Raw genomic sequence first — 13,048 nt, forward strand, 5'->3', positions numbered from 1 at the left:
CTTGTTTAAGTTCTTTTCAGACCCTCTTCCTTCACTCTTTTTAGTTTCATTGCATTGATGACACAATTGGGACGCCTCTGTTTGTACTAAACTCAAATTTCATTACCCCTTGTGTCAATTTCCATCTGCCTTCATTTTAATGTGGACCATATCTGACTTCTGTTTGCTTTCTTGATATCTCTGTCTCCATCTTGGGGATTAAGTTAGCTGCCAATGTTCATGTAAGCTTACTGACTTCAGTAGGTCTCTTGACTAAATTTCCTACCTAACTACTTTGCTCAAGGACTCTGTGACATTCTCCCAGTTTATCTGCCACTTTTGTGTCTGCTACATATTGCACTCTTCCACATCAGTGTCTTTGAGGTGCCTCCCTTTTTTAAAAAAAACAATAGCTTTGCCTCTGCTAAAGTTGACTGGCCTCTTTGTCTCCTCCATTTTTCTCGCTTCTACTATTGTACACACTCTCCTTGCAACCCAAATAACAATAGGATTCCTCTGATTCTCATCTTTCATGCTACTAGTGTCTGTATTTTCTCCCACCTTCAATGTTCTGTTCACAACTGTCCCCTTTCCTCTCATTTGGGTATTCCAAAGAGACTGCTTCCTTTTATCTTTATCAGATACTTCTCTTCTCATAGCAACTTCCCATGCAGCACACATAAAATGCTGGAGGAACTCAGCAGGCCAGGCAGCCTCTATGGAAAAGAGTAGACAGTCAATGTTTATCAGGACTGGAAAAAAGGGATGAGAAGTTGGAGCAAGAAGGTGAAGGTGGGGGAGGGATAAAGCACCAGGGAGGTAGTAGGCAGAGAAGGAGATACTGAATATTAATTTCTCAAATTCCAGTAATTGTTCCCCCCCCTTTCCCATTTCCCTCCCTCTGGTGCTTCTCGCCCTTCCATGGTCATCCACCCTCTCCTATCAGATTCCCCCTTCTCCAGCCCTTTATCCCTTTCACCTATTAACTTCCCAGTTCTTTACTTAACCCCTACCACCTTGTACTTCTTACTCCGCTCCTCCCACCTTCTCGCTCGAATTTCTTATCCCTTTTTTCCAGTCCTGATGAAGGGTCTTGGCCCGAAATGTCGACTGTTTCCTCTTTTTCATAGATGCTGCGTGGCCTGCTGAGTTCCTCCAGCATTACGTGTGGATTTCTTGGATGTCTGGCTCTTGCAGATATTCTCGTCTTTGAACTTGCCGCGCTACTGGACGACCAGTACTGGACCCATTCTGTTTTACCTCTTCACTACCAATCATCTTAAGACCCAAACGGTCATTCCGGGTGAAGCAGCAAATCACTTGGACTTCTTCCACTTTAATATATAGCCGTCAATGCTCACATTAGAACGGAGAAAGCAAAAGCATATTGTATGATCACGTCTGCACTCAATATGCAAGGGTTTCCCAGAGCTTCCTATTACCTGAATACCTCATTCGTCTCTCACTTTCTCACAGTTTGACCGCCGTTGTAACCTTGAGGAACAGCATCTCAACTTTCATCTTGGGATCTCTCTCTTTTCTATTTTTTAAGTAGCAATTAGCTAGGCACCTTTGGTCTGCATCCTTTCACAGACATTCCCTTTATCCTCTCTATCCTTTACTCTCAGTAATGTAAAATACACTTCCCCCCACTTTTCCAAATTTATGATAGGTCCTTCACTCAACAAGTCATCTCCTGTTTATTTTCTCATTGCTGTTGCTAGACCTGCCGACTGCCTCCAAGGTTTTTGATGGTGTGGTTGCCGTACCACCTCGTTTGCTTCGAAAAATTACTGTCTTGTTCAATTGTCAGAGGAAGAAGTTTGTTTTAAAAGTAGTGTTCTGCAGGGATCCGTTCTGGAGCCTCTGTTCATTGTGATTCTTATAAAAGACTTGGATGAGGAAGTAGGTGGGTAGGTGACTGAGATTGCAAATAACACAAAGGTTGGTGGTGTTGTGGATAGTGTTGGAAGGTTGCCGTAGTTACAGTGGGAGGCAAACTAGGGCAGTGAAATAGCTGATGGACTTCCATCCGGAAAAGTGTGAGGTGATACACTTTAGAAGATGGATAAGTGACAGGATACTTAGCAGTGTGGAGGACCAGAGCGATCTTTGGGTCCAAGTTGATAGATCCCTCAAAGTTGCCATGCAAGTCGATGGGCTGGTTAACAAGACCTATAGTGTGTTGATTTCAAGAGCTGTGAGGTAATGTTGCAGCTCTATAAAACTCTGGTTGGATCAGAAAATTGGTTGTCTCATGGGAAGGATGTGGAAGTTTTAGAGAGGGTGCAGTAGAGATTTACCAGACTGATGCTTAGATTACAGAAATGCCTTATAAGGAAACATTGTGCAAGATAGAAATTTTCTCTTTCGAGTGATGGAGGATGAAGTTGTCGTGATAGAGCTGTCTAAGATTTTGAAAGGCGTAGATTGAGTGGGGTTCCGAAAGTTTCTCATAGCCAGGGCTGGTAGTGTGGATAAGCTCCCACTATCTATAAAGGCTCTCAATGGTGTTCATTTCAAATAGCTTCTCACAACCAAGTCCAGCTCCTGGCCTTCACATGTGGCTTAGCTACTAAGCTTGGCCGAACTATTTCTATTGACAGGAGATGGGGCAAAGGTGGGTTACATACACCTTTTAAAAACCAGTTGTTTTGAGCAGATGGGGCTCATCAGCCATGGTTGGCAGCTCATCTAGGAGACAAAAGCTCTGATCACAAACCTCTGCTGCTTTGCGCTATACCCACTTATGGGGAAGTTTTCGGGAGTAAACCCCAATGAAAAATACAGAGCTGGAGTCCTTAAGGCAGTCCTACAGTTAGTTCAACGCTGACTGGTGACTCCTGTGATGCTGAAGGTGCCAAACTGTGTCGGTCACTGCCGTTCCTTTGGATTCTTCAGCTGCGTGCAGAGCGGAAGGTTGCTAGATGGGCAACAGCTTGCTCTCCATATTATACTGCCCTGGCTTGTGTATCACGTAGACAGCTGAGACGCAATATCCATGGTCGACCCCGACCAATGGAGGGCCTCAAGATTGAGTGTACAGCTAGTGCCCTTTCCCAAGGTGGCAGTGGCCAATACTAGAGAAATCGCCTTTAAAGTGAATGGATGAAAGGTTAGGGAGGGATGGCAGAGGTAGGTTTTTTTTTTACACAGAGAGGTTGGTGCCTGGAACACACTGCTGAGGATCAGAATAGAAGCTGATACAGTAGGACCATTTAAGGTGCACATGAATGTAACAAAAATGGAGGGAAGGGTTAAACTGATTGTGGAGTAGGTTGAAACAGGTTAGCACAACATTGTGGACCCAAGGGTCTGCACTGTGCTGGACTGTTTTATGTTCTTTTAACCTCAACAAAAAAAGCCTGGAATCTGGTCATAAAGTAACAATCCTTGGAGATTCCCTTCAAATGGAATTTTCTGTATAGTTGAATGAAGGTCTGAGTGATTCCTTTAATATAAAGTTAATCCCCTGAACGCAATTGTTCTGAAACCTAGGTTGGATTGTTAACTATGTATGCATACTGAATGCTTTGCTTTTTATTATTTATAACTTGGATTAGGCGTTATTCATGTATTGCGGGTAGATTCAAATGTGAACTGTCAGAAAAGATGAGGATTACTTTGTGAAGTGTCAATATCTTCAAGGACTTTGGAGGGAAAGAGCAGGAGGTGGGGCTTCTGGATTTTTGAGCTGACAATGTTGATGTATGTTTTTTTTTATGGGAGGAAAGCTTATAATTTCACCTGAGATGAAATGAAGTTCAATCTCATTAACCACCATCTAGTTCAAAGTTATAAAATAAGATTGCCTTTACTAAGTACATTGCCACGTCATTTACATCATGTTAAATCATTGTGTCTTTAAACCTTTGAAATCCTTGAAAGAAGTGCAGGGGCTCATTGTCAATATTCACACAGGCTTTAATGTTAAAGAGATGCTTAAGAGAACAGGAAATGTCATTTGCAATGCGTACAGATCTAACTACTCATAGAAACTCAGGGGTAGGTGCTTGTAGACAAGTGACCGGACATAGACCAGACTCTGTGGAGCATTTTTCTGTGATGAGTGGTACACACAGATTTTTAAGCAGAGATGATTCTAAAAATAAAGACTAGCATAGGTTCTCTTGGGGATATTTCCTGAAAGAATGCATTTCATTTAACTTTGAAAAGTTTTATCACTCAACTAACTAGAACAGTCTTAGCTGGAGTCGCAGAAAAAACGGAATTGATTAACACATGTTGCCTGTGTCACTGTGTAATTAAAAGATATCTGTTTTGAAATGTGTTAAGGACACAAGGTATCCTATATATTCATGGAATGAGTTTTTAACAAGTTGAAGGTACATGGATTGGGTATTGACCATGCTTGTGTTATATTATTGCGACGAGAGTCTCAGGAGTTGGTACATACTTCAGCAATGTTCCAGTTTAAAAAAATATACAGAATGGAATATGAGCAGGCATTAGGAGTCCTAATATAGAATCTGTGTAAACATTTTTTGTGCACTCTCTGCAAATTTAAATTATTTGGTTTAGAAATGGCCTACAAAATTTCTAACTTCAAATTGAGGATGTGATAATTGAACCTTCTTGAATTGTATTCTTGAATCACAAATTTCTTGCAGCTGAAAGGCCTTAAATCTGGCTTTCCGATAGTAGAACTAACCACACAACCATGTTCTAGGCGGTGTTGAATTGTGAAGGGATCACATGCCTTTTCATGTTCAATGTGAGGGCAGAATCTACCTCTATCCTTTTTTTTCCAGCACTGGTGAAAGCTAAAGCAGTTTTTTCTTGCCTTGCTGCAAATGAGTCATTAAAATGTAGCTTGCCCAGTTTAGAACCTCAGTCATAAGGTTTGCCCTTTGAAAGGCAATGCCAGAAATAACTTAGAAACTTAAGACCACAGATGAGAGAAAATCTGCAGTTGCTGGAAATCCAAGCAACGCACACAAAATGCTGGAGGAACTCAGCAGGCCATTCAGCATCTATGGGAAAAAAAAGTACAGCTGGTATTTTGGCCTTGCAGCCTGAAACGTTGACTGTACATAGATGATGCGTGGCCTGCTGAGTTCCTCCAGCATTTTTGTGTGTGTTGGTTAGAAATTTCAGACCAAGGTCCTTAAAACAGTGCAGTGTTTTTCTCAAGAGGAAAAGTGTTCCCTTCTCTCCCACTAAAGTTATTTTTATTTCACAAATTACACAAGGTCTGGCTTCCATAACTCAGTTTGAGATTAACTGTGTGAGTAAAGCAGGGTAAACATATCGCTAACATACATTCAGTGCTGTACCTTATTTGTAACAAAGTTGTTGAGAGCAAATGACCCCAAAATTAATATATCCTTTAATTGATCTTGCTTTCTTTGACAGTGCTTTGCAGGGAATGAGAAATATTCATTTATTTTGTTCTTCCAAAATTACATAGATTTTTAAATAATCAAAGTCATGTTTATTGTCTTGTGTCTATGCATAGGTGCAATGAAAAATGTGCATGTTGTATGCAACATAATATATAATATAAATAATAATATATGCATCTGAGAAGTTTATGTAATAACCAATTACCTTTGAAGGGCAATGGCAAGGTGAGTTATGTTATTGTCCATTTCTTTAGAGATTCTGTTTTTTTTTCTGGAGGATATCATGATTTCTCTGTTGATTTTAAGTGTTACAAGCTATTTCATCTGTGAATGTATGTCAGAAACTGAAGCTGTGATATTAGTTTAAGAGTAATTTTGTTGATACCTGCTGTAAAACCAGGGCAGTTGCTTCATATCTAAATGAAATAGTTAAATGTTAAAAAAAACCTTCAAAAGGGCTATAATTTCAAACATATATACATATATAACCTGCAGACTATTCTATTAACATATAAATTTAAATATGTAAGTTGTGGTGAATTCAATAAACTTTTGGTATATAATATATGTCAATTTCCCAACCAGAAAATAGATTGTCCTTTCAGTTTAGTTGCTTTGATAGTGACATTTCAATCAGACTGTGAACTAATGAAAGGCCTTCTGCTCACAAAGCACTGTGCAGATGTACAGGATCTAAAATAGAATCATGGGACATCCTGAACTGGCTCAAGCTTATCTTCAGTCTGGACAGTAGGGTTTCTCTGCCAAGTGTCATTAACTAGTGAATTCACTGCTCTCTAGTCAACCAGTGAGGTTGTCATAGTAACTTGGAGGGACTTTTATATTGGATTGGTCAATAGTGCAGATTTGTGTACAAGAAAAGTTAAGAAGCAGGTAAGATGTGCTCAGCAGTTCAAAACAATAGTGAATCGTTTTGAGATGACAGTGGGAAAGACCTCTTTTTGAACTGCATAGCAAACAATAGTGTAGAAAGCATGAATGATGTGATAAATTCCTAGAAAATATTTTATGTGGAATTGGCAGTGATAATGAGAAACCGTGCCAGAAATCATTGAGTTGTTTTGAAGCTGTTGGTCAATAGGCTTCTGCCTTACCTTCAGACTACAAGAAGCACAATCCAGTGGCTCTAGGTTGGGAAGGTGATCCCTTTCCTTCTGCCAGGATTGTCCAGCTTCCGTCTAGTGTATCAAAAGAAATTTTCACTTCTTCAACATATTTGGTGTTTAACACTTCAGGTGACATATTAAACTTAATAATATTATACGTATGTGGAATAATTTCTATTACGTACCAGAAATGAATCTAAGATTGTGGGGGACCCAACATTTCACCGTTGTGTGGCATTGTAAATGGACCTATCAATCCTCTTCCTACATGCCCAACTAACAGTTTGCATTTCACTGTTAACCAACACCAGTGCCAAATACATTAATAACATTGCTACCAGTTGCAAAATAGAAAACCATAGTGTTACTACTATGAAGGTGAACTTCATTTAGAATTTGAGATTTGACGCTTGTGGCATTTGAGCAAAAAGAATGTTCTAACATGATCCTCTGCATGGTAAAAACACAAAGTAATTGTCGCAAAACCCATTAAATTCATGAAGGCTAAGCTGACTTAGGTATTCTAATTTATTGTTATTTCCAGGCTGTGTGAAGGTTAATGTCACATCCTGCAGGATGCAATTACAGGTTAAAACATAACACGTACTTACAGCCCCTGAAATCTGCACCCCTTTACTGTAAAATCATAAATTAACTTTTCTGCCAAACATAATATTTCATTTGAATGCTGAAAATATTCTGAGAGAAAATCCATAACCTCTAGGTAGTGATTCTCAAATGGAGTATGATCTTACAGACAGGAGTGGATTTTAATGTGGTCCCTGTGATACGGCTAGAGGCAGGTAAGCTATGCTTCCTGTCCAGCTCATGAAAGCAGTCAAAAGCTTGAAACATTTGGATGGGGTTGGGTTGCCATATCTGAGACAAGCTCCTTGAGTGGGCATACAGAGAACATGATGAATGCTCTTGCAATAAAACTGTCCAACTACCATTGAGGTCGTAGACACAAGAAATTACACATATGCTGGAAATCTTGAGCAACGCACACAACATAATAGAGGAACTCAGCAGATCAGGCAGCATCTATGTAGCAGAGATCACAGAGAGGGACTTCATCAGTCCTGATGAAGGATCTCAACCTGAAATGTGGACTATTTATTTCCCTCCGTAGATGCTGCCTGACTTGCTGAGTTCCCGCAGCATTTTGTATTTGTTGCTTCAGTTGAAGTCTGGTTTGGGGAAGTGCTGCTATTTGATGTGAACATGGGGGAGTCGGACATGAACAGGTAAATAATCCTGGCCCCACAAAATTCCTTAATCTACCAATCCTGTTTTTTTTTTACAGAGAGTTTCTAGAATTAATGTTTTAGGTGGTTCCATGGCCAATCACGTTTTTGTTTCAGCGATTGAAAATGCATCTGGGTTCTGTCGATGTTACACAATCCATATATGCATTGATTACTGGGGCTCCTCTGTCAGAAAATTTAAGAGGGAAGTGGCTGTGTCCAATATAAGACAATAAGACGTAGGAGCAGAATGAGGCCATTCAGCCCATTTAGTCTGCTCCACCATTCCATTGTGGCTGATCACCCCCCTACACCTGCCCTCTCGCCATATCCTTTGACGTCCTGACCAGTCAGGAAACTATCAACTTCCGCTTTAAGTGTACCCATGGACTTGGCCTCCAACGCAGTCTGTGGCAAAGCATTCCACAGATTCACTACTCTTTGGCTAAAATAATTCCTCCTTATCTTTGTTCTAAAAGGTCACCCCTCAATTTTGAGGCTGTGCCCTCTAGTTCTGGATACCCCACCAGAAGAAACATAATAGGAAATATGATAACAAGAAAAGGGCAGTGAGTTCTGCACTGAATACTGTGGCCACAGGAGATATTCAGAACGAGGGTCCCTGTGGCAAGTGACTTACCTTCTGATGTCACTGACCTTCATTTTTGTCGAACAATCAGTGACTGGTGGAGAGCGTGGGAGGAGGGAGTGATTATTTAAAACAATTAGTAGAAGCATTGGGACAAATAGAAACATAGAAAACCTACAGCACAATACAGGCCCTTCGGCCCACAAAGTTGTGCCGAACATGTTCCTACCTTAGAAATTACTAGGCTTACCTATAGCCCTCTATTTTTCTAAGCTCCATGTACCTATCCAAAAGTCTCTTAAAAGACCCTATTAGATCCGCCTTCACCATTGTTGCCAGCAGCCCATTCCATGCACTCGCCACTCTCTGAGTAAAAAAACTTACCCCTGACATCTCCACTGTACCTACTCCCCAGCCCCTTAAACCTGTATCCTCTTGTGGCAACAATTTCAGCCCTGGGAAAAAACCTCTGACTATCCATGTGATCAATGCCTCTCATCATCTTATACACTATGCAGGAACTGGTGCAAATTTTACTTGGAAAGACTTACTGCAAATTGTTTTCCCAGATCTAGTGTACTTGCAACCAACAGAAGCTTGTTTTGTTGAATATTTCTTCAATCAATTTGATTGGACCCTCAGTGAGTGAGTGAGACCTCCATCAGTCAGGGTCGACCATGTTTGTTGCATTCTAGCTGTCTAGGTACACAAGCCTGGGCTGTACGATAGGAAGAGCAAGCTGTAGCTCATGTAGCAAGCTTTCCCTCTCCATGCATCTGATGAACCGAAAGGAACGTCAGAGACCAATGTAGTTTGATACTAACAGTGTCGTAGGAGTTGCCAGTCAGTGTTGAACTCAATGTAGGACTACCTTAAGGACTTCAGTCTGGAATTTTCCCTTGGGGTTTCCCCATGAGTGAGTTTAACTGCAATCTAGCGGAGATTTGAGATCAGAATTTTCCTTCTCCTAGATGAGCTGCCAACCATGGCTGATGAGCCCCATCTGCCCTAAGGACCCTTAATGAAACTGTCTCTTAGTGCCAGATACAAGAAGAGAGCTTCCTGTTACCATGAGATGGGAATGTTTTTTTCTGCCTTGTACTTTTTCTTTTACAAAGCCTAACTGAATGGATAAATACTGCCCAAATGGATACCTTAAGTTTGATGAAAATATCTGTGACCTGTTGTTATTATATTACAGTTGCTTTCCATGCAAGTTACAGTGTAGAAACTGTACATACTAATTAAATTCTCATCACTCATTACTCAATAGCAAAAATGCAAGCCAGATTTTCCATCACATATTGGGAAACCTTTCTATCTTTGTACTGCCCCTGTGGTATCCTTGGTAGCATATATTGGTAAATAGAGCATAAGTCTCAAATGAAGCGAAAGCTAGTTATACATGTGCTTACGAAAACAGTGCACTCTATAAATCTGACCCACTGGTACGTGCTGCTAGTGGCTGTGGCTTGCTACCATCTCTAAGGTGTAAAATCAATGCTATCATTAATGGTGCTATCATTGATAATCACAGTGTTGGATGCAAAGTAATCCAATGGTAGAATTTCACCCAGCTCAGAGGGAAATGGGACCATATTAAGCTTTAGCAGTAGTGTTAAGTAGCACCCGCTATGTATTTGTACAACTTTTACAGAAACGGTGGCAATGTATTCTGAATGCTATTGTTGGAATTTGTAGCACAGGTTCTACAAACTGTTTTTCTAATAAATAGTCCTGTTCTTCTGTAATCATTCAGAGCTCATCCATTTTCTCTCTTTGCTCCTCAGCTGAAACTAAAATCTGTTTTAAATACTACCATGGTGTAAGTGGAGCACTGCGAGCCACCACCCCATGTATCACAGTAAAAAACACAGCTACTATGGTAAGTAGGGCACTGGCACATTGTTTTTATTGGCTTGGTCTAATACGAGTATATGTGGAAAATGGTTGGAGATCTACATCTTTTCAAATGGCAGCTTGACCAATTGGAAATGTTTTTATATTGCTAAGTTAAAGAGGGCTGAAGGTAATACAATAAGAGCACTAAATAAGTTTCTAGTAATTGCTATTTCTTCACTGTAAGAAAACATTGTACTCTGGGAGTGGTGGAGTGTTTATTGTTTTGGGAAAGGCTAAACTAGTGATGGGTTTATTATATGGTTTTGCCGATGACACCAAGATTGGGGGTGTAGTGGACAGTGAGGAAGGCTACATGGCCTGCAGAGGGATTTGCATCTGCTGGAAAAATGGGCTGTAAATGGCAGATGGAATTTAATGCAGGCAAGTACAAGGTTTTTCACTTCGGTAGGACCAACCAGGGTAGGTCTTACACAGTGAATGGCAGGGCACTGAGGAGTGTGATAGAACAAAGGAATCTGGGAATACAGGTCCATAATTCGTTGAAACTGGAGTCCCAGGTAGATGGGATCATAAGGAAAGCTTTTGACAAGTTGGCCTTCATTAATCAATGTATTAAGTACAGGAGATGGGATGTTATGTTGAGATTATATAAGGCATTGGTGAGGCCTAGTTTGGAGTATCGTGTGCAGTTTTGGTCACCTACCTACAGGAAAGATGTAAAGAAGTTTGAAAGAGTACAGAGAAAATTTACAAGGATGTTGCTGGGTCTGGAGGACCTGAGTTATAAAGGATGATTGAATAGGTTAGGACTGTAGTCCTTAGAACGTAGAAAATTGAGAGAAGATTTGATAGAGGTATACAAAATTATGAGTGGTATAGATAGAGTTAATGCAAGCAGGCTTTTTCCACTGAGGTGGTGTGGAGCTACAATCAGAGGTCATAGGTCAAGGGTCTAAGGTGAAAAATTTAATGGGGACATGAGGAAGTTCTTCCCTCAGAGGGTTGTGAGAGTGTGGAATGAGCTGCCAGCACAAGTGGTGCAACCAAGCTCGATTTCAACACTTAAGAGAAGTTTGGATAGGTATATGGATGATAGGGGTATGGTCCTGATGCAGGTCAATGGGAGTAGCCAGTTTAAATGATTTAGGCATGGACTAGATGGACCGAATGGTCTGTTCAGTGCTGTACTTTTCCATGACTCATTTACCTGTTTATGTAGCAATTAAGTCTTGAGTTTTGTTGACAGTACACAATAAACAAGCAGGGGTCAGTAAGGACAATGTGAAGGCACTGGAAAATTTTTTCTTTTATACTTGAAGTCCACAAGGCCTTACAGCAATCTTTTTTGGTAAGTTATTGGAAGGCACTGAGAGAGCTAGTGACCCGACATTTTTCTTCTACTCCCATCACTCTGTATCTTCACTCCAAGTATAATATGTCCGTCATTTTTGTTTGTTTTTTTTCCTCCAAAATCTAATGAATTGACATTGAATTATATTCTCTTGGACTGCAGGTTACCTGGAAGAAAAATCTAATTCTTTTCTTGAGCAAAAGGCCTATTTTGTAATGTTATAAGCCTAACCTTTGAGTATTCAGTAATTTTGGCAGAGGTTTCTGGGTGTGATTTTATTGCATGCTAATAACACAGGAAAAGAGCTTTGAAATATTAAATATGTGATTACCTTTATTCTGGCTTTCTTACAGTTATATAGATTGTTCAAAATCTTCCCTGAGGCTTATACAAAAATACACTGAGTTAATATTCGTTTCAATGACCTCACTGTAGATCAATGCATTTTAGACCACATAAGCCAGATTAAAATTTTTATTGGTCTTGGATGTTTTTAGTTCTATGGAAATGCTGTTTTATTTCCTTTGTAAGGTTGACCTCAAGTCCAGCTTTTAAGTGTAATATTTTATTGCTCCCATGTGCATGATCAAGGTAATCCATTTTTAATTTTGAACTAATTGACATGAACCTATTTTTTTTTCATTTTACAACAGGTCCTTAACTTGTAGGGGTAGGAGGAGGCCTCATGATCCTTTGGCTTACTGTGCCATTCAATATGTTTCTGGGTGATCATCATCTTCAATTCCACTTTCCTGCCTGATCTCATGTTTCTCAATTCCTCCTCAAATTCACTTCCACTGATTTCAGCCGTTAACTGTGCTTAGTGATTAAGCCTACACAGTCCCATGAAGTAAACAATTCCAAAGATTCACAACCCCTCTAATAAAAAATCTTCCTACCCTCAGTCCTCAATACCTGACTCTGTCTGAAGACTATGCTCTTGTTTCAGCAAAGGGAAACTCCTCTTAGGGTCCACTCTGTCAAGCTTTATCAGAACCTTTAATGTTTCCATTAGACCATATGGCATTTAAAAAAAAAATCTCCAGAGAATACATGTCTATTGTTTAACTCAGAACTTTATTCCTCACTTGACTCATTCCAGGTCTTTGTTGTATTGCATCTAGAGCAAGTATATCCTTCCTGCTGTAAATGGATCACAATATACTCAGTATTCCAGCTGTGGTTGCTCCAAATGTCTGTTTGATTGCAGTAGCACTTCCTTTATCTTGGTCTCCAGCCCCTTTGCATTAGAGGGCTTCAAGTAATTTGTCTTCCTAATTGCTTGCACCTGCAAAAGAGGACACCCATATCTGGTTAACACCAATCTTTACTAGCAGTTCTCATTTAAAATATATTCTACCGGTACTTATTATTTTAACCAAAGTGATTATCTTACATATTCAGCTATTTCCTATTTAATAGGCAAAACAAATCTAACCCAGCTAATGTCCAAACCATTGGCTCTCAATGAACAGCAACATGCTGGATGGCATCACTGACATTGATTATCAATTGGCACTTAAACT

General features: G+C 40.0%; 1 protein-coding gene across 10 annotated transcripts in view; it reads left to right on the plus strand.

Moving 5' to 3' along the window:
* LOC140728349 (E3 ubiquitin-protein ligase HECW2-like) overlaps positions 1–13,048 on the plus strand; it is a 318,336-nt gene that overhangs the window by 158,793 nt on the left and 146,495 nt on the right. For all 10 annotated transcript variants that reach the window (XM_073046945.1, XM_073046950.1, XM_073046949.1 and 7 more), the window contains one exon: positions 10,099–10,193. In XM_073046945.1, coding sequence (XP_072903046.1) covers positions 10,099–10,193 — 95 coding nt within the window. The remainder of the gene's footprint in view (positions 1–10,098; positions 10,194–13,048) is intronic.

The sequence above is a fragment of the Hemitrygon akajei genome, chromosome 5, assembly GCF_048418815.1.
Source record: "Hemitrygon akajei chromosome 5, sHemAka1.3, whole genome shotgun sequence".
In the NCBI taxonomy this organism is placed as follows: domain Eukaryota; kingdom Metazoa; phylum Chordata; class Chondrichthyes; order Myliobatiformes; family Dasyatidae; genus Hemitrygon; species Hemitrygon akajei.